The 21,727-nt window shown below is 41.2% G+C and overlaps 1 protein-coding gene across 7 annotated transcripts in view; it reads right to left on the reverse strand.

Annotated features, from left to right (window-relative positions):
* The window catches only part of galm (galactose mutarotase), a 43,221-nt gene that overhangs the window by 8,567 nt on the left and 12,927 nt on the right, over positions 1-21,727 (reverse strand). For 3 of the 7 annotated variants that reach the window (XM_035944742.2, XM_035944740.2, XM_035944744.2), the window contains 3 exons: positions 10,901-10,988; positions 9,660-9,810; positions 9,384-9,558 (listed from right to left, as the gene is read on the reverse strand). In XM_035944742.2, coding sequence (XP_035800635.2) covers positions 9,384-9,558; positions 9,660-9,810; positions 10,901-10,988 — 414 coding nt within the window. Of the gene's footprint in view, positions 1-1,606; positions 3,002-9,383; positions 9,559-9,659; positions 9,811-10,900; positions 10,989-21,727 lie in introns of those variants that run through there. The other 4 variants (XM_035944741.2, XM_023262797.3, XM_035944743.2 and 1 more) reach the window with 3 other exon arrangements.

Genomic DNA, 21,727 nt, shown 5'->3' on the forward strand with positions numbered 1-21,727 from the left:
AAATCCTACTTATCAGACAGGTTCCAGTTTGTGCATGTCAACAATGACTCTTCTGAGCATACTAGGGTTAATCATGGAGTTCCTCAGGGTTCTGTCTTAGGACCAATACTGTTCACATTATACATGCTTCCCTTGGGCAATATTATTAGGAAACACTGTATTAATTTCCATTGTTATGCTGACGACACTCAATTGTATTTATCTATGAAGCCAAATGAAACTGATCAGCTAGCTAGACTGCAAGATTGTCTTAAGGACATAAAGACCTTGATGACCTATAATTTCTTACTACTAAATTCAGACAAGACTGAAGTCACTGTATTTGGCCCCAAACATCTTAGAGAATTGCTTTCAAAGCATATAGTTACTCTGGATGGCATTACATTGGCCTCCAGTACTACTGTGAGGAACCTCGGTGTTATCTTTGACCAGGACATGTCCTTTAACTCGCACATAAAACAAATCTGTAGGACTTCCTTTTTCCACCTGAGAAATATTGTGAAAATCAGGAACATCCTGTCTCAGAGTGATGCAGAAAAACTAGTCCATGCATTTGTTACTTCTAGGCTTGACTACTGTAATTCCTTATTATCAGGTTGTCCCAATAGCTCTCTGAAACATCTACAGCTGATCCAAAATGCTGCAGCCAGAGTACTGACGGGAGTTAGCAAGAGAGATCATATTTCTCCTATACTGGTTTCTCTTCATTGGCTTCCTGTTAAATCTAGAATAGAATTCAAAATCCTTCTTCTGATATATAAAGCTCTTAACAACCAATCTCCATCATATCTTAAAGACCTGATAGTACCATATTATCCTAGCAGAACTCTTCGCTCTCAGACGGCAGGCTTACTTGTTGTTCCTAGAATCTCAAAGTAGAATTGGAGGCAGAGCATTCAGTTATCAGGCACCTCTCCTGTGGAACCAGCTCCCAGTTTGGGTTCGGGAGGCGGACACCCTCTCTATTTTTAAGATCCCCCCCCCTTTGTTTTTGTCTCCCTCTCTCAAGGGGAGATAGCCTGTCAATGGAATACACAGAGGACGTTATGTCACCTCCTTTGCAAAACACCACCTTGAAAAGATTAACCGAGACTGCTGAAGCCTCAGGGGCCAATCTGTGTCATTTCAGATAGGGGTGTTGCGACACCATGCCAGATTTTCTTCAGTTAACTGTTGTATGGGACCTAAACCAAAGTTCTGTAACATATTTTGGCAGAATTTTGACCAGGTATTTTTTGTAATTTCCCCATAAAGAAATGTCTTACCCTAGAACCCATTTTAAGGGTTTATTATCCTTTGTTGGAAAACAAAACTGGTGTACATAAGGGTCTACATTTTGTCGTGTGCAGTTCCAAGTTGTTTCCATGTTGTCTTCATGTTGTAATTTAACAACATACGATGCTTAGTTTGCATTACCTAATGTTCCCATTCGTACAGTCATGAATAAAAGTTCCCATATGCTTGTAAAGACCAAATGCATCATGACATTCTTGAGTTTCCGAGACCACCATGACACATATGATCTTTACAAGTGTATGGAAACTTATGTTCACAAAGGTAGACTTGAAGTGAAAAATTAACAAAGAAACTGATTATTTAACACAAGTCACAATATATCTCAAATTTATTTAAACATATCATGGTAATCATTATAACAAGAAAAGTGAAACCTGATATCAATGCTGTACTAAAAGCAATACAAGAATTAAATGAAAACGACTATCATTCCTCATTGGATTTACATTTCACTTATTTGTAGAAAGGAAATTCTGCAAAGCCATTTCAATGTCTCTGTTGCGCTTGTCAAATTTGTATTGTTTTTACCTCATTCATGTAGTTGGAGCTGGGATGGTGATAAAACATGAACTTTTGGTGCTTTCTTGGTATTTCAATGTTCACTAGACCTTCACAGGTAAATCGAAAGTGTCAAATTACCAATTCAAAATTACAAAAACAAACAAAAAACCCCAGCAGGACAAAAAACTGAAAATTCTGGTAGGTAATAAATCAACATTGAACCACCAGAGGTTAGTGCCCCTTTTTCTGTGTCTGAGATACTATCACCAGTGTAAATCAGAACCCTCACACTTTCATGCATTAATTCAGCTGCAGCTTCATGATGCTGACTATGTGGGCTCCATAAAGCTGAGAAAGAACGTAAAGAAGTCACACAGTCAGTGCTTAATGAGGATTTTGTTATGATCTCCAGCTCTGGCTCAGATATGCTTACTAGTTCTACTGCGTTTTATGAAATCTAAGCTGTTAAAAGCTTCTCTGTGTAATGAATGAGAGGTTTGCCAATAGCTACCCAAGATGTCTTAGCAGGATAGTAAGATGTCCTCTCATCCAAGCCCGCCTCCTCGCCTAATGGTCAAGGAGAAATTTAGCCGATGTAAATTTGTTCAACACACTGGTGGAGAATCACATCCATTGCATAATGTACCATGTCATGTGTGCAGCCTCTACCTGACTGCCTTCTATTTCCTAGAACTGCATAAACAGACTAACACTAAAAAGAACAAATGAAACTGAAACAAATGAGTAGCTTGAGTGTATGAGTGCTTCATTAGTTTTGTGTTTAATATAGGAAGTAACACATATGATCATAAATCACATAACTAGGAATGTTAGAATATCTTGTCGCTGCCCCACATCTCACATAAACAGACTGTATCATTCTGCAAATCCTATCATAGCACAGGTGTAGCAAAAATAACAATCTGCATTAAATTCCACATGTGTAAACTAGGCTAACCTTCAACTAAAAAAAAGGCACTGGTTGCTGAAGTTATGGTACGTCATTATACTGTAAACTATTACAGATGATATGATATTCACAAATGTAATCAATTAACTTTTATCAATGAAATCTTCTACTCAAAAATACCCAGTCCTCTTCTCCTCTGTCCTAATAACAGCTAAATCAGACAGTGGTGAACGTAAAGCGAGTGACATGTCGGTAAATCTCACCAGGACGAAGGAGACATTCAGGAAATGAAGCCTGTAGAAACACACACATTTTAAAGAAGAATATGAGGTTTTTGTTGGTGTTTAAGTTCAGAGCTACACTGACACGAATGGTAAAAACAGTTTGTTAGGTTGAATAATATTAAACTTTGTCTAGATAAGGGCTATCTAAAATTATGCTATAATACAAGGTTCCCATCCTATTTTTAACAAAATGCTTAGCTTGTCGCCAAGACTTACATTTCCGTCTCCGACTCATTTGTCAGGCAAACACAAACAACAGATGCTTTAGCATATGTGGCTGATTCAGAATTTTTGATTGTCAAGTAAATTGTATTCATACTGCACACTGCAAAATCACGAGTCAACTACCACAGACAGCTTTACAGTCAGTACAGCACATAACATCTTCTACAACAGCTTCATCTCCCTTTCAGTAATGTAAACATATGATCAACGTATCTGACAACCTCCTAAAGATAAATATGGATTTGAAAAGACTTGGGCTTTCTCAGTGCTACTGGACTGTACGCTACAGGGCATATTGTTAGAAGATGATAATTGTATAGCACATTAAAGGTTCTACATTATATATGGTGATAAAGAGTCATTCTTGACCTTAAGAACACATATCTGTGAAACCATATTCTAAATGCAAGGTTCATTCACGTAGCTTATTCTGGAGCTTTTGACTATTCCACAACCTTCTGCAGCAACTGTAGGTAAAACTCAGCAAAAGATAACCAGACCTTGGCTTTAGGTAATTCTGGATATATATTACTTTGTCTGTGTGTAGTCTGCTGCCCAGTCCTGCCTCTGTGTTGGCTACAGTCTGGTCAGCGTTAGTACGAGTCTTTGTGATGGCTTGCCTCCTGCCTACTTGCACTATTGATATTCCCAGAAGTCTCCTTTCCAGGAAGGAGGGCAGGCATAGCCTTGAAGATAGTTTCTACAACAAAGCAGGGCTACCAATGACATGGAAGTGTTAAGTTATGTTTTCCCTACAGCGCATGTGCGAGAGGTCCTGGAAGTACTGCGTGATCTCACAGATTATGGCGCCCAAAAAGATATACTGTGACTGTATTCTGTTATGTGTAACGGATGGCAGTAAACAAAGTTGTTGCTGAAACAAGTGTGGTTAATGAGTTAACTTTGGTAGCAGAGGATGGCTGCTGCTGGTGACTACAAGATTCCTCCGTCTCTTGACGAGAAGACGTCGTATGAAACTTGGAAAAATGAGATTGAAATCTGGAAACGAGTCACTGATCTGAATAAAAAGAAGCAAGCGCTAGCGGTTACCTTGTCACTGGCCGGCAGAGCGAAGGAAAGTGCGCTGGAAATCTCCGCTGATGACTTGAATGCAGACACTGGTATGGCCACACTCTTGACAAAGCTAGACTATGTGTTTTTAAAAGAAGAGAAGGATCGGCAATACGAAGCATGCACAGAGTTTGATAGGGTCACTAGAGAGAGCGGCGTGTCAATGGTGGATTACATTGTCAAATTTGAAAGGCAGTACAAGAAGCTACGCTCGTTTAAAATGGAGCTCCCAGATGCTGTCCAAGCCTTCAAACTACTGGATACGGCCGGTCTCGACATAAAAGACAAACAGCTAGCGCTGACTGCATGCCCCATGGTTTCCTTTGCTAATATGAAATCAGCTTTGAAAAGAATCTTCGTTGACGCCACTTCACCACGAGAGGGCAGTAATGCGCTGCAGATGAGTACAGACAATGACTGCGCCTATTACACGAGATATACAGGGAGAAGAGAAGGAAAATCAAACAGTCCACAAGTGCAAACAGTGGCACATGGCACAAATCCCCTTGATAAACGTGGTAGAAGATCACGATGTGCAGTTTGTCAGAGCACATTTCACTGGGCAAAGGACTGTCCAAACAAAAGAGAAAACGTCAAACTGACAAAGGATGAAGAGCAAAAAAGTAAATATGAGGAATGTAATATCACTTTGTTCTCTGATAGAAATCTTCATGGTGGAAGCTCTAGGGCCAGCAGTGATTGACACAGCCTGCACAAGAACAGTGTGTGGGGAAAAATGGCTTGAGGAGTATACAAGTGGACTGCCACAAAGTGAGTTACACAAAATTGTGGATGAAGTAAGTGCAAGGCCATTCAGATTTGGTGATGGCAAAGTAGTTCATTCCACAAGAAGAGTGACCCTACCAGCAAAGATAGGGCAGACCAGATGCAAAATAGAAACTGAAGTTGTCCCAGCAAACATACCAATGCTTTTAAGTAAAGCTTCATTAAAAAGGGCCAGCGCTGTTAGACATAGCACATGACAAAGTGACAATGTTTAAACAACCGGTTAAGCTTGAGCTAACATCTTCAGGACACTACTGCGTGAACTTAAGAGACGAGTGTCAAGACAAAAAAAGAGACAAGTGAAACTGAAACTCAAGGTGAAGATGAGATACTCATTGTAAAAGAAAACATGAGCACCAAAGAAAAGGAGAAAATACTACAGAAACTACACAGACAGTTTGGACATGCTTCAGTTGAGAGACTGCAAAAGCTGCTGGCCTGCTCAGGTACTAAGGACAAAGAAAGCAGTACTATTCTCAGGAACATTGTCAAACATTGTGAAACATGTAGCAGGTACAGTAAGCCAAAGCACAATCCAGTTGTAGGTCTTCCTATGGCTTCAACCTACAATGAGACCGTGGCTGTTGACCTACATGAGCCTCAACCAAATGTGTGGTATTTACATGCTATTGACCACTTCACTCGTTTCAGTGCAGGGAGTATCATCACAACAAAGAAACCTCAAGAGATTGTGAAGCAGTTCATACACTGTTGGATCAGTGTTCATGGCCCTCCGCGCAGGCTGCTTAGTGACAATGGAGGTGAATTCAACAACGAGGAAGTAAAAGACATGGCTGAGAAGTTTAATATTGAGATTAAAACTACTGCAGCTTACAGTCCATGGAGTAATGGCCTTTTGGAAAGGCACAATCAAACTCTAACTGAAATGTTACTGAAAGTTAAGAAAGACATTAAGTGCGACTGGCAGATGGCACTTGATTGGGCACTCACGGCAAAGAACTCCATGCACAACGTACATGGTTATAGCCCCTATCAACTAGTGTTTGGCCAGAACCCAAACCTGCCCTCAGTGCTCACTGATAAACCCCCAGCACTGGAAACCACTGTAAACTCTTGGGTAGCTCAACACATCGCAACTCTACATGGTATGAGAAAGGCATTCACAGAGGCTGAATGCTCTGAGACAATCCGAAGAGCTTTACGCAAACAACTGCAGCCAGTTGACGACAGATATGACACAGGAGACAAAGTCTACTATAAGAGGGTGGACTGTAATGAGTGGAAAGGGCCAGGGGTGGTAATAGGCCAAGGTGGAGCTGTTGTATTTGTAAGACATGGAGGAGTATATGTGCGAGTACATCAGACAAGACTCAGAAAAGTGGATGATCCTCAAACCAAAGATGACATTATAAAAGCAGAACAAGAGAAACAATAAATTGACACTGTTGAGAATCACACAGTTATACCAGCAACAGATTTCAGTGAAGCTGAAAGTGACAATGAGATGTCAGAGACAAACAATGGCACTAATGATGCTGATGATAATGAACCCCCTGATGCATCAGAATGAACTACAGGGAGCAGTCTTGATCAGTCTCAAATGCCACAAGCCCCATCAACACATGGTGGCCAAAAGATGAAAATTGGCCAAGTGGTAAAGTACAAAGACATTCAAAGTGGACAACCCCATACTGGGACAATTCTTAGCCGAGCAGGAAAGGCTACTGGAAAACACAACGACTGGTACAGTATACAGTTCATCCAGCCTGAGGAAATAGCACAACAGGCTCAGTCAACCTTGGTGCAATGGACAGTGTTGAGGTGGTTCCTGCAGAACAGGAGAACGTCAGCACTAACAATGAGGATGTGTTAGTTGTTAATGAAGACATCTTTCTGCCCGTCAAACATGCAGAGCTTGTCAGCTGGAAAAAGAACAATGTGTTTGATGAAGTCGAAGATGAAGGTCAGAAATGTCTCTCAACCAGGTGGGTGTGCACACTAAAGGAAAGAGGAGATGGAGTTGTGCCAAAGGCTTGACTCGTAGCAAGAGGTTTTGAAGAGCTTAATACTCAAGACCTTCCAAATGACTCACCAACGTGTGCTACAGAGTCTCTGAAAATGATCATGGCAGTCTTATGTCAAAACAAGTGGCAGCTAAACACCATTGATATTAAAGCCGCCTATCTACAAGGTAAAACACCGACTAGAGACATTTACATTCGCCCTCCTCAGGAGACACAGAGCAAAGGGACTGTGTGGAAGTTAAAGAAATGTGTTTATGGTCTAACAGATGCTTCTTTGTACTGGTACAACAGAGTCAGAGACACCATGCAACAGTTAGGAGCCACTGTGTCAAAAGTAGATCCAGCTGTATTTTACTGGTTAGATCAGTGTGGCAAGGTGATGGGGATCCTTGCATCTCATGTAGATGACTTTATCTGGGGAGGTACAGATGCATTTTCTGCTATGATCATCCTTCATTTAAAAACTGCTTTTCAGGTTGGTAGAGAAGAGCGCAGTAACTTCAGGTACATAGGAATGGAAGTACATTCTATGCAGGATGAAATTCAGGTAAAACAAAGTACATACATTAATAATCTGCAAGGCATTCCCATTGATCCTGTAAGAGCGACACAGCATGAAGTGCCCTTAACAGACAATGAAGCAGACATGTTAAAGTCCAAGATTGGACAAATTTTGTGGGTAGCAAGGCAGAGTCGACCAGACATGATGTGTGATATTTCTATCTTAGCCTCTAGCACCAAACATGCTACTATTCAGACACTGCATTCTGCAAACAAGCTCATTAGAAAACTAAAATCAGAGGATGTCATGTTGCGGTTTCAATATCTGGGAGAAAACAGCTCCCTCAAACTTGTGGTGTTCATTGATTCTTCCATGGGAAACCTCTCGGATGGTGGCACACATGGTGGACATTTTATCATGCTCATGGGTGAAAATGGGAAATTCTTACCCATCTCCTGGCAGTCCAAACGCACCAGGAGAGTTGTGCGGAGCACATTAGCAGGAGAGACTCTAGCACTTGCAGATGGGATAGACAGTGCAGTTTTTCTTGCATCACTATATTCTGAAATCACAACTGGAAGCTGTTCATGCAAAAATGTACCCATTGTGTGTGTAACTGACAACCATTCACTCCTGGATGCAGTAAAATCCACAAAGTCAGTCACTGAGAAAAGACTGCACCTTGAGATCAGTGGTATGAAGGAACTGATACACTCTGGGACCATTCAGCAGATCATCTGGTCAGCCACCAAAGAGCAGCTTGCAAACTGTCTAACCAAAAAGGGGGCATCTGCGCTCAGCCTTCTAAGAGCTCTCAGTGAAGGCGTTTGGAAACTTAAATTCTAGTTGACTTTGCAATGCTTTGCTTATTCTGTTAAGTTCCCTTTTAACTATACATTCTTTGTATAGTTTATTCTATGTTATGTTGGATATGTTTGCAATTCTGCCTATTACAGTTATTCACTTTTAAAAAAGAGAAAAAGGGGAGATTGTTAAGTTATGTTTTCCCTACAGCGCATGTGCGAGAGGCCCTGAAAGTACCGCGTGATTACACAGATTGTGGCACCCAAAAAGATATAATGTGACTGTATGCTGTTTTGTGTAACGGATGGCAGTAAACAAAGCTGTTGCTGAAACAAGTGTGGTTAATGAGTTAACAGGAAGCTCCCTGGTATCTTTGTACCTAGACCTACACTACCGTTCAAAAGTTTGGGGTCACTTAGAAATGTCCTTATTTTTTAAAGAAAAGCATTTTTTTTAAATGAAGATAACAGTAAATTAATCATAAATACAGTACATTGTTGATGTGGAAAATGACTATTCTAGCTGATTCTAGCTGAGATTTTTAATGGAATACCTACATAGGGGTACAAAGGCCCATTTCCAGCAACCATCACTCCTGTGTTCTAATGCTACATTGTGTTAGCTAATGGTGTTGAAAGGCTAATTGATGATTAGAAAACCCTTAATCAATTATGTTAGCACATGAATAAAAGTGTGAGTTTTGATGGAAAACATGAAATTGTCTCGGTGATCCCAAACTCTTGAACAGTAGCGTAGCTCTAGAGCTGGACTGCCCCCAGACTGCGAGCCTTCTGTCAGTTAACCAGTTAACTGGCACTGAAGTAGAAAGCTCCTTGCTTGATCCTGCCTTGGAGCCATCATCTGGGAATCATCTCATGTCCCACTAGATACTATGGAGTTGACCCCCCTATCTGATCCTGTGATAGCCTTTGACACCCCCCATCCCCCATAACACATACCAGTTTTGAAAACAGGTCTCTCAATGCAACATTGTATGAGTAGGTTTCAATCCATCATACCTGGTTGACAGCATCAGGCCAGTTCTGTGTCTCTAGACAAAAGGAGTTGTGCTTCCCGTACCTAGAACCACCCTTTCCTGTGATAGAGCCATCCAGGAAATTAGCAGTGTAGAACTGGACTCCTGGTTGGCTGGTAGAAACCTCTAAGACACGCCTACTTGCTGGGTGACAGACTCTGAAATAAAAAGGTTTTCCTCACAGACTTCATTAAAGACAATGATGTGTGTAATATAATAATATAAGTGTGTGTGAGAGAAAAATTATTCTGCAGCAAACCTGGCTGCAGGTCTCACGGCCCAGGGATCTTTGGGTCCTGACAGACAGAAGTTGTGGTCAAACCCTGGACCTGGAAGTTCCTTCAGCCGAGGACCAATCACAGTTTGCTGTCTGAGGTCAAAGGGTGTGCCTTCCACTGCTCTGATCTCTCCTGTCAATATATTAGATAACTGAGCTATGACTGATCCTTCTGCTACTTTTTGGCTGCACTGGGCTGAACTACAGGCTGTTTACAGAGAACAGAGATGAGAGAAACTTATTAAAAATCTAAGAAGTGAAATATCCATAGTATGTACAGTCATTATTTTTTCCTGTGTTAATAACCCATAGCATGTCATACATATTAATTCAAAATAATGTTTTTATGAAGTAAATAAAAACACTCAGGTCACTTTATTGGATAGATCTGATAAAATCCAATGCAACAGTTCTGCCATGTATTCAACTTTTATGAAGCTACTACATGTTGAAATTTTCCTGATGTTATCATAAAGATGATAATTCCACATCATCTTTATTACTGTAATGCATTGTATTTAAAGGTGATTTTAATAATTTGTTCCTTACAACAAACATAAGCAGGGGAATATATAAGGAACACTTGTAAATCTAATGCAATCCAGTACCCTAGCACTACCCATTATGATTTCGTAATAAACAGAAAGTAAAATTATCAACTTTTTGACAGTGTCAACAAAAACTGAAAATGTAGAAGCTTCTTAACAGCACAGTTTATGCCAGAGCTGTTGTGATGGACTGCATTAGATTTCACTGGTGTAGGTATTTAAGTGGCCAGTGATATACTGCAGTGAAAATGAGCACAAAGTGAGTAAAAGTGTGACAGATGCAAAAAATTGCACAAAAACTGCTTGGGGTTCAGAGGGTTAGGGCACCTCAATATCTCTCTGGCATGCTTGTAAACTATGAACTAGCTTGACCCTTGAGGTCACTCGGAACAAGTCCTCTGGTTATTAACTGTCTCTTCATGAATGCTGGAAAAACAGCCTATAGCTTTTATGCTCCAAGCTACTAGAATAACCTATCCAGTCATTGCAGGTATGCTCCAACACTATCACCATTTAAAACTAAGGTAAAAATAATAATTTCTGGCTGTATCTTTCAGTAGTCTGATTTGGCCATCGTATTAACCACAATATAATGATGCACAATCCCAGCAAATCAAAAGTGAGATAAACAGGAAGGACAGGTGAGATTTGATGATTGTTCTGTAAATGTTTTACCAGTAGGAATCGATGTGTCATCCACAGGCAGATAGGACTGTGCACTGATGGACACCTGATGGTCGTAAATATTTGAAGCATCGTGGACCTACAACACACAAACAAAAACAGTTCAGTTCATCTGGCAATTCATCCATTCAGTATTTAGGGTCTGAGCACCGAATGGTGCGAAGACCATAATGGAATGCAAGGAATTATTAGGGTCCGAGCACCAACAGTGCATAGGACCCTATTGAAACCCTAGGGTTTATTATTAGGGTCCGAGCACTGACCGTGCGAAGATCCTATTGGAATGCAAGAGATTATTATTAGGGTCTGAGCACCAACGGTGTGTAGGACCCTATTGAAACTCTTGGGTTTATTATTATTAGGGTCCGAGCACTGACGGGGCGGAGGACCCTATTGTAACCCTGGGGTTTATTAGGGTCCAAGCACCAACGGTGCGACGACCCTATTGTAATGCAAGGGATTATTATTATTAGGGTCCGAGCACCAACAGTGCAGAGGACCCTATTGAAACCCTAGGGTTTATTAGGGTCCGAGCACCAACGGTGCCGTAGGACCCTATTGTAATGCAAGGAATTATTATTAGGGTCCGAGCAACCGAATGGTGCGAAGACCCTATTGGAATGCAAGAGATTATCATTAGGATCCGAGAACCGACGGTGCCGTAGGACCCTATTGTAATGCAAGGAATTCTTATTAGGGTCCGAGCAACCAAATTGTGCGAAGACCCTATTGGAATGCAAGAGATTATTATTAGGATCCGAGCACCGACGGTGCCGTAGGACCCTATTGTAATGCAAGGAATTATTATTAGGGTCCGAGCAACCGAATGGTGCGAAGACCCTATTGGAATGCAAGAGATTATTATTAGGATCCGAGCACCGACGGTGCGGAGGACCCTATTGTAATGCAAGGAATTATCATTTTATATTCTTTATCGGCCTGGAAAAACGCACGTTTGGTGGCCTTAACATACTCAAAAACTTATGAAACTTTGCACACACATTAGGACTGGTGAAAAATTTGATATTTTATGGGGCTTGTGAAAGTGTGTGCCAAAATGGCTCCATAGCGCCACCTACAAATTTGAAAAAAGTGGTCACTAGGCCAACTGGGAGGACGTTTCATCGACAGCTACAAAATTTGGCATGCCTATGCAACACATCAGGACACACGAAAAAGTCAGTGACAGCCATGCTCTATACCCAACAGGAAGTGCGTCATCTTGCATGAACTGTAAAAATATTGTGATGAACTCCTCCTAGGGGGTAAGTCCAAGACACCTGAAATTTGGTCAGTACACACAACAGGCCTTCCTGATCAAAATTTATCAAAACGTTTCCCAGAAGCTAAAGGGTGTGTCCATGGTGATCTTCTAAACTTTGATCCTTCGCCATGAAACAGGAAGTACTGGTGTAACTCTCCTGAACATGCTCCAATCTGCCTGAAACTTTACATGTATGATCAGTGTCCTGCCCTGATGACAGCCATAAGATAATATTCATTCACAGTCATAGCGCCACCTTGTGGTATCAGGGCATTTGACATTTTTTACATTTTGACATATTGTTATCAGCCCATTGGGCAGATTCACCTCAAATGTAGTGACATAAGCCTGAACACACTGATGATGATTCACAGAAAAAATGATGTGTCATCAAAAGGTGTGTCTGTGGTAGTGCGGCGAAATTTGATGTTTCGCTATGAAAATTGAAGTACTTATATCTTGGCTGAACAAGATCAAATCTGCCCCAAACTTCACATACTGAACAACAGTCCAGGTGTGAAGACATCCACGCTCAAAAATTTGGAAATTATCATAGCGCCACGTGCCAGCAACAGGATATTTCGGCATTACATTTGCACACCCCATTTCCCTGAACTTTGTCACATAAGTCTGAAAATTGGTCAGCTGAGTCTTCACACAATGACCATGCCACAGTGTAAAGATTTTGAGTTTTCACACAACACTGTTGCCGTGGCAACGCATAGTTGATATGACAAACAATGTGCTGCTGACAGGTTAAGAATGCTCAAAACATCACCAAAATTTGCACACACATCACCACCAGCTACACGAAGAACATGCATGTGCTATAGCGCCCCCTACAGCATTTCTAACAAATAGCCCCCGAAGTGTGTTTAACCTACATCCACGAAATTTGGGAGGCCTATAGAGCACACCAGGACACACAAAAAAGCCTCTTGGAGCCATGCCCTAAACCCAACAGGAAGTCCACCATCTTGGGTTAATTGCGAGATTTTTGGTGATTTTTTTCATTTTTGAGAGCGAACTCCTCCTAGGGGTTAACTCCAGGAGACCTCAAATTTTGCAATTCCACAAAGCAGGACTTAGTGATGAAAAGTTATCAAAATGTCTCACAGAAGTAAAATTGCATGGCCATAGCGGCCTTCAGAATTTTGATGGTTCGCCATGAAACATCAACTGCTGTGTAACTATCCTCTGCATGCTCCAATCTGCCTCAGACTTTACATGTTTAATCACAGTCCAATCCTGATCACATCCATAGGCCAATATATACTCTCGGTCACAGTGCCGCCTGGTAGATGGACAAGAAATGCTGTATAACTAACCTGTACATGCTACAATCTCTCTGAAATTTTACAGATGTGATCAGAGTCCTGCCCTCATCACAACCATATGCTGAAATACAGTCACAATCATAGCACCACCCGGTGAATGTACAAGACGTGTTCTATAACTAGCCTATACATGCTCCAATCTGCTTGAAACTTTACACGTGTGATCAGAGTCTGGTCCTGATGACATCCATCGACCAATATACAGTCACATTCATAGCGCCACTTAGTGGATGGACAGAAAGTGCTGCATAACTAGCCTGTACATGCGCCAATCTGCCTGAAACTTTAAATGTGTTATCCCAGTCCAACCCTCATCCCATCCACTGCCCAAAATACACTCTTGGTCGCAGCGCCACCTGGTGGATATGCTTGAAATCGCCGACCAGCAAGGATGCGAGGACCCGTTGAATGCTGCTTGTGGCTTTAATTATTATTAATGTCCGAGCACCAACAGTGCGTAGGACCCTATTGTAATGCAAGGAATCATTATTATTATTGGGGTCCGAGCACCGCTTGACAATGCCACAGTGTGAATATTTTGACTTTACATACAATGCTGTTGCCGTGGCAACACGTTGTTGCCGTGACAAACAAAGTTCATTTTGAAGAGTTAGGAATGCTCAACAGCTCACCAAAATTACCACACACATTACCGCCGACCCAAGGTAAAACACCATATGCATCTCGGCACTGCATGTGCTATAATATTTTTAACAAACAGCCCCCGCAGCACGTTTCACCTACATCCACAAAATTTGGGAGACATATAGAGCACATCAGGACGCACGAAAAAGCCTCTTGGAGCCGTACCCTAAACCCAACAGGAAGTTCGCCATTTTGAATTAATTGGACAAATTTTGACGATTTTTTTCATTTTTGAGAATGAACTCCTTCTAGGGGGTAACTCCTAGAGACCTCAAATTTGGCCCGGACATACAACATAACATAATGATCAAAAATTATCAAAAGGTTCCTCGCAAGCCAAAGCGTGTGGCCATGGCAGCGTCCAGAATTTTGATCCTTCGCCATGAAACATCAACTGCTGTGTAACTATCCTCTGCATGCTCCAATCTGCCTCAAACTTTGCATGTTTAATCACAGTCCAATCCTGATCACATCCATAGGCCAATATACACTCTCGGTCGCAGCGCCACCTGGTGGATGGACAAGAAATGCTGTATAACTAGCCTGTGTATGCTCCAATCTGAATCAGACCTTACCATATGCTGAAATACAGTCACAATCATAGCGCCACCTGGTGGATGGAAAGGATATGCTCTATAACTAGCCTGTACATGCTCCAATCAGCCTGAAACTTTACATGTGTGATCAGAGTCCAACCATCATCACATTCATTGGCCGCAATACACTCGCGGTCAAAGCGCCACCTGGTGGACATGCTTGGATTCGCTGACCAGCAAGGATGCGAGGACCCGTTCAATGCTGCTTGCAGCTTTATTTATTATTCTTCTCCAGACAGAAGAAGGGCATTTTTGAGGGCCTAAACATGCTCTCTAAACCCATTCTCTAAACCCATCAGGAAGTCCACCATTTTGAATTCAGTGTCAGATTTTTGGTGTTTTTTGGTCATTTTCAGCAATTAATTTCTCACATGCAGTAATTCTAAAACACCTGAAATTGGGACAATATATACAACATGCCTTCAGGTTGAAAATTTGTAAAAAACTGTACATAAAACTCAAAGGGCGAGGACTTCCGGCGGCGCCATGTTCGTAAAGGACGCAAAAGTTTGAGATCTGCTGATTAACCAACTTACCAAACGACATTTGAACTAAACTCGGCAATAAACATGCCCAACGACACCGCAAAGATGAGCTCCGGAGACAGACTCTCCAGATACCAGTTTAGAAACAAAGAAGGGGACGAAAAATCGCCGGAAACAACTGAAGCTAACAAGCCTGCTAAGCCGGGCGCAGCTAGCGCTAGCAAAGATACTGAACATGCCGCTAAAACCATGGAGGAGATGCTGCAAGTTATCGTCCAATCGAACCGAGAAATACAGGGGGACATTCTGCAGATGAGGATGGATGTAAAGGAACTCAAAGGCCAATCCCAGGAATCATTCACGCGACTTGAAACATCAGTTGAAGGTTTAAGTACACAACTAACAAAGTTAGAAAAGAGGGTTGTTGACGCAGAGGAGCGTATAACAGCCACAGAGGAGACCACCGCGGCTCACAGAAAAGCCATCGGCTTCCTCCTGCAGCGTGAGGCGGAACTTGTGGAACGATGTGAGGATCTTCAGAACCGGGCGAGAAGACAAAATTTAAGGCTGTATCAGGTTCCTGAAGGAAGCGAGGGAAGAGACATGGTGACTTTCATCAAAAAGCTACTGCCGACGGTGCTGACCGAGCTACCGCTAAAAGAAGGGGACATCAGGATTGACCGGGCGCACAGAGCGCTTATGCCGAAACCGAAAGAAAATGACCCCCCTCGCTCCATCGGGATTAGATTTGCGGACTACACGGTGAAGGAACGGATCCTCCAACAAGCTTGGAAACAGCGCACAGTGAAAATGGGTGAGAGGCAGATCTACTTTGATAATGATTACTCATCTGAGCTGCAGAGGAAACGTGCCCAGGTCAGATACGTTGTTAAACAGCTGAAGCAGAAAAGTATTAAAGCGAAGTGCTTGTATCCAGCGCGATTAAGGATGATGGTGGGCTCCGAGGAAAAAACCTTTCAGACGGTAATGGACGCAGCGCCGGTGCTTCAGGACCTGAACATCCAGTTCCGAGTTGATGAGCGGGACAAAGTGGAGCGAGAGTTGGCCAGACACAGGTGGGAGAGACGGGTCGCCAACCGAGGTGGTCGGAACATCTTTACGGAAAAAGACTGCAGGTTTTTCTTTCCTTGAAATGGCTGGGCAGATTATACAAAAATAAGGTATTTCTTGGTTTGTTTGTTTAACTTAGAGAACTATGAACAGCTCTGGATAATTTTAAGTTAGATGGGTTAAAGCTAAATGTTCCTATTACCCTCCTATTATAGTCGTGTTGTGGGCTTTATATGAATATATGGACACATGGATATACATATGTACATAATATATGTGCATGTGTGTATGTATACATATATACATGTTTTTATTATTATTATGTATATTTTGCCGAGTCCAGAAGGTAATAATAGTACATTAGTTGGTCGTTTCGGTTTGTGGCATCAGCTGCAGTGGACTCAATATGAGTGATCTACACTCAGCCATCATAGGGCCGCAGCAATATACCCGATGGAGCGGGATTGCTGCACAATGTGTCATTATCCCGGAGGGACTCCGCCACCCTCCGCCCGGTTCCACACGGGAACTGGTCACTTTTGGAGGTAGGCCAGTTGAGGACTTGGAAGACAGTTTGGTATGTTTGATTCTTGATGTTCTTTATTGGGAAATGTTCAGTATTTCTGTTCTATTTTGTGTTACTTCCTTGACAACTAATAGGACTTTTATAACAGGTGATGAAGCATATGGCATTTATGAGATGAATACAAAGCATTATGACAGTAAGGATTAAAAGTATTGTTATATGGATGGTTTGACTGTGGTTAGCTACAACATAAAGGGTGTGGGAAGTCCAGTTAAAAGAAAGAAAATAATCAACTTAAAGCTTTACAATGTTCAGTTGCGATGTTACAAGAGACACATCTGTCTGAGGCAGAACACCTGAAATTAAGGAGGGATTGGGTAGAACAAATATATAGTGCATCTCATGAAGGAGGAAGGAAAAGAGGGGTTGCTATCTTAATTAGAAGGAATGTTTTTTTTAACAGTGAAAAAGTACTGAAAGACAAGGACGGCAGATATGTCATGGTGATAGGTACGATTGGGGAAGACAGATTTTCATTCTTGAATCTGTATGCACCAAATGAGGACTGTCCAAATTTTTTTAAGAAAATAGCTTCCAAATTGGCAGATGAAGGGGAGGGAATCATAGTGGTTGGGGGGGATTATAATTGTGTACTAAATTCAAATATAGACCGACTACCTGCTGAAAAGGGACCTCGAACCAAAAAATCAGTTACTGTCCTGGGAATGATGGATGGATTGGGCTTGACCGATGTATGGCGATATCATCATCCCAGAGACAGAGACTACACATATAGGTCCCATGTTCATGGGAGTTACTCCCGACTGGATATGTTTCTTGTTTCAAAGGCTGATGTACATAGAGTGACAGAATGTGAAATAGAACCTATAACTTTATCAGACCATGCCCCCATTAAGATGAAAATAAACTTAGGTCAAGAAAAACAATTCAGATACTGGAGACTTAATGTCTCAATATTGAATGACCCCCTAATTCAACAGGAACTACGTGACAGACTAAAAGAATATATGGATATAAACGATAATGAGGATGTTACTCCATCTATTCTATGGGATGGTGCCAAAGCAGTTATGAGGGGACATATTATTCAAATTACCTCGAGAATAAAAAAACAAAGAGAAGCCAGGAGACTTGAATTGGAGACTGAAATTAGGAACTTAGAGAAGGAACATAAAATATCAAGAAGAAGAAAAACCTTAGAATTATTAAAACAGGAGAGACAAAAATTAGACGACCTACTTACATATAAAGCAGAGGGAATGCTGAGATTTGTTAAAAGAAAATATTATGAAATGGGTAATAAAGCAAGTAGGTTGTTGGCTTTTCAGTTACGGAAAGCTCAATCGAAACGTGTGGTACCTAAAATTAAGCACCCTGACACGAATAGAACTACTTCCCAACCAAAAGAAATAGCAGAGGCGTTCGCTGCATACTATAAGAAATTATATGAAGGCCAAGAATTACTAGGGAAGAAGAAAAAAATAACAAAACTTCTGAATTCGATCCAATTGACCAGATTATCACAAGATGAGGCTGAGATGCTATGTTCCCCCATAACAGTACAGGAAATAATAGATAGTATAAGTAAGTTAAAGAATAGTAAATGCCCGGGTGCCGATGGCTACTCTGGGGAATACTATAAAGTTTTCACTAAGGAGTTAACCCAATTTTATGTCGGGTATATAATTATGCACTGGATGAAAGGGATCCCCCAAAAACTTGGTCAGAGGCAATTATCACAGTCATACATAAAGATGGAAAGGACCCCACTCAGTGCATGGGATATCGGCCTATAAGTTTGCTTTGTCAGGACTTAAAAATCCTGACCTCTATCTTGGCAAATAGATTACAAAAACACATTCGGAAATTAGTTAATTCAGACCAAACGGGATTCATCAGTGGACGGCAGGGCACCAATAATGTTCGTCGAGCTCTAAATCTACAATCTATTGCTTCTCATAGAAAGACTCCGTCAATGCTTCTCAGCCTTGATGCTGAGAAAGCATTTGATAGATTGGACTGGATGTTTTTGCAGCAAACACTGGCTCATATGGGTTTTAATGAAACTTTTGTGAGTTGGATTGGAGTGTTTTATATGAACCCGCGGTCAAGAGTTAGAGTTAATGGCCAATGCTCTGATTTTTTCGATCTGGGACGGGGGACAAGGCAGGGAGATGCACTTTCCCCAGCTCTGTTCGCTCTCAGCATTGAGCCCCTTGCGGAATTGATTAGAAGTAATCCCCTTATACAAGGAATTAGAGATGAGGGTGGAAACCAACATAAAATAGCTCTATACGCGGATGACATATTATTATTTATTGAAAACCCCGTCCATTCAATCCCGGCCCTCCTACAAAATCTTAAGGAATATGGTCTAGTATCGGGATATAAAGTTAATACCAGTAAATCAGAGGCAATGATGGTGTCTGGGGCATGGCCTAGCCAGCTTGACGATGTGGTGTCCTTTCACAGAGCCAAACAGGGCTTCAGATATTTAGGAATCATACTCACCCCCCAAGTAACACAACTATACCAGGCTAATTATAAAAAATTATTTGAGATATTCAGAAATGAATTGGCAAGATGGGATGTACTACCTTTATCATTTTTGGGCAGAGTAGAGGCGGTTAAAATGAACTTACTCCCCAGACTCCTGTTCTTGTTTCAGTGTCTTCCAGTCGGGATCCCAACATCAGCCTTCAATATGTTGGACAAGCTTATATCCAGATTTATATGGCAAAATAAGAGACCAAGAGTGAGACTTAAAACGCTCACTCTTGGGAAGAATAGGGGTGGACTTAGCCTCCCCAACATAAAATATTATTTCTGGGCAGCACAATTAACAGCAGTGGTAACCTGGATTAACAATGATGTGGAGTCTGGATGGGTAACCATAGAGCAGAACTCACTGCCAACTGTACCTCTCTCTGCTCTAGTGTTTCTGAGCAAGCAGTCCCAGGAGAAATTGAAAATTAAAAATGTATGGGTGAAACACACCTTAAAAATATGGTCGATAATCCAAAAGAGAATTAGAGGGACGGCTGCTCTTTCACGGGCTATGCAGATTGGTGGAAATCTGGACTTCCCCCCCTCAATAACAGATATCACTTTTAAGAGATGGGCAGACAGAAATCTAAGAGTCATTGACCAGTTGTTCTATGACAATGTTTTACAGCCATTCTCATATCTCCAAGACAAATTTTCTCTCCCCCGAAGTGATTTGTTCCGGTATTTTCAGATTAGACACTATATTACAAGCCACAAAGATTGGAATATAATTAAAAATGCTCCAACAAACGTAGAGACATACTTTATTAATATAATTAAACATCAGCTACCCAACAAAAAGCATGTTTCCCATATATACAGATATCTGTTAATGGACATGCCAGACAATACTCTTCACATTAAAAATAAATGGGAACTGGAGTTAAACATTGTAATTGAGGATGAAGAATGGGAAACAATATGTACTGGATGTCATAAGGGTATTAATAGCAATATGTGGAAGGAGTTTGATTGGAAGATGAAGACAAGGTTCTTTAAGATGCCTTCAGTGGTTTCCAAATTTACAGATAACCAAGCTGCAATATACTGTTGGAGAAAATGTGGAATGGTCGGCGACCACTCACACATATTTTGGGACTGCCCAATGATGCATCCTTTTTGGAAGGGGGTAAAGAGAGAAATAGATAAAGTTATAGGATCTGATTTACTACTCACCCCGAGTCAGTTTCTTTTTGATCAAACTCCTGAAGACAGGTACACCAGAGACCAAAAACACTTGTTACATATACTTTTGATGACTGCTAGGAAAATGGTGACAATAAAATGGATGAATCCACAGTCACCTACAGTGGCACAGTGGAAACAGAAGCTAAGGGAGGTGTATGGAATGGAGGCTTTGACTGCTCAATTACAATTAAAGGCTGATGTATTTGTGAGAAGGTGGCTACCTATAGCAAGATACCTCTCTGACTGAGGGGAACCTCACACTATGCTGAAATGTCTTCACTATCCATTTAATTTTTATTCATTCATTGATTTGATTAAGTTTTCTGGGCCCCAATAGGTTTATTTTTTTTATTCTTAATTTTTTTTTTTTTTTTCCTTTCTTTCTTTTCTGGACTCACTTTTTTGTACGGCCATACTTATTCTGTGATGTTGTCAAGGAATGTTGTGGTTTGTATGTATGTCTTATGTTCAATAAAAATACAGTTCAAAAAAAAAAAAAAACTCAAAGGGCGTGGCCATGGCAGTCGACTGAACTTGCTTCACAAAGAATCAGGAAGTTTTGTGTAAATCCCCTGTACATGCTGCAATCTACCTCAGACTTTACATGTGTGATCAGAGTCCAGTCCTGATGAATTCCATAGACCAATATACAGTCACAGTGATAGCGTCACCTGTTGGATGGACAGGAAGTGCTGCATAAATAGCCTGTACATGCTCCAATCTGCCTGAAACTTAACATCTGTGCTCAGAATCCAGCTCTGGTTGCATTCATGGACTAAAATACACTCTCAGTCGCAGCATCACCTGATGGACATGCTTGGTGTCACTGACCAGCAAGGATGCGAGGACCCGTTCAATGCTGCTTTGCAGCTTTACTTTACGATTGTTATCTCTACAAAGGAAACACGTTTGCTTTTTGCATGGGTAAATGTATGAGTCAGTGTTAATCACATGTCTGTCACAATCAAATACAGTTTAATGGTTTTCTTTATCATGCAGCATTCAGGGTAATTAGCCCAAATGACTATTAACAGAAAATTGTGTAAGGAAATGACTTTGTTTAACTAAAAGTAATGTTTCTACATCTATACATCTAACATTAATATTAGCAATTAATGAGTCCTACCATACTAAAGAA

This window comes from Amphiprion ocellaris, chromosome 16, assembly GCF_022539595.1.
Source record: "Amphiprion ocellaris isolate individual 3 ecotype Okinawa chromosome 16, ASM2253959v1, whole genome shotgun sequence".
Taxonomy (NCBI): Eukaryota; Metazoa; Chordata; class Actinopteri; family Pomacentridae; genus Amphiprion; species Amphiprion ocellaris.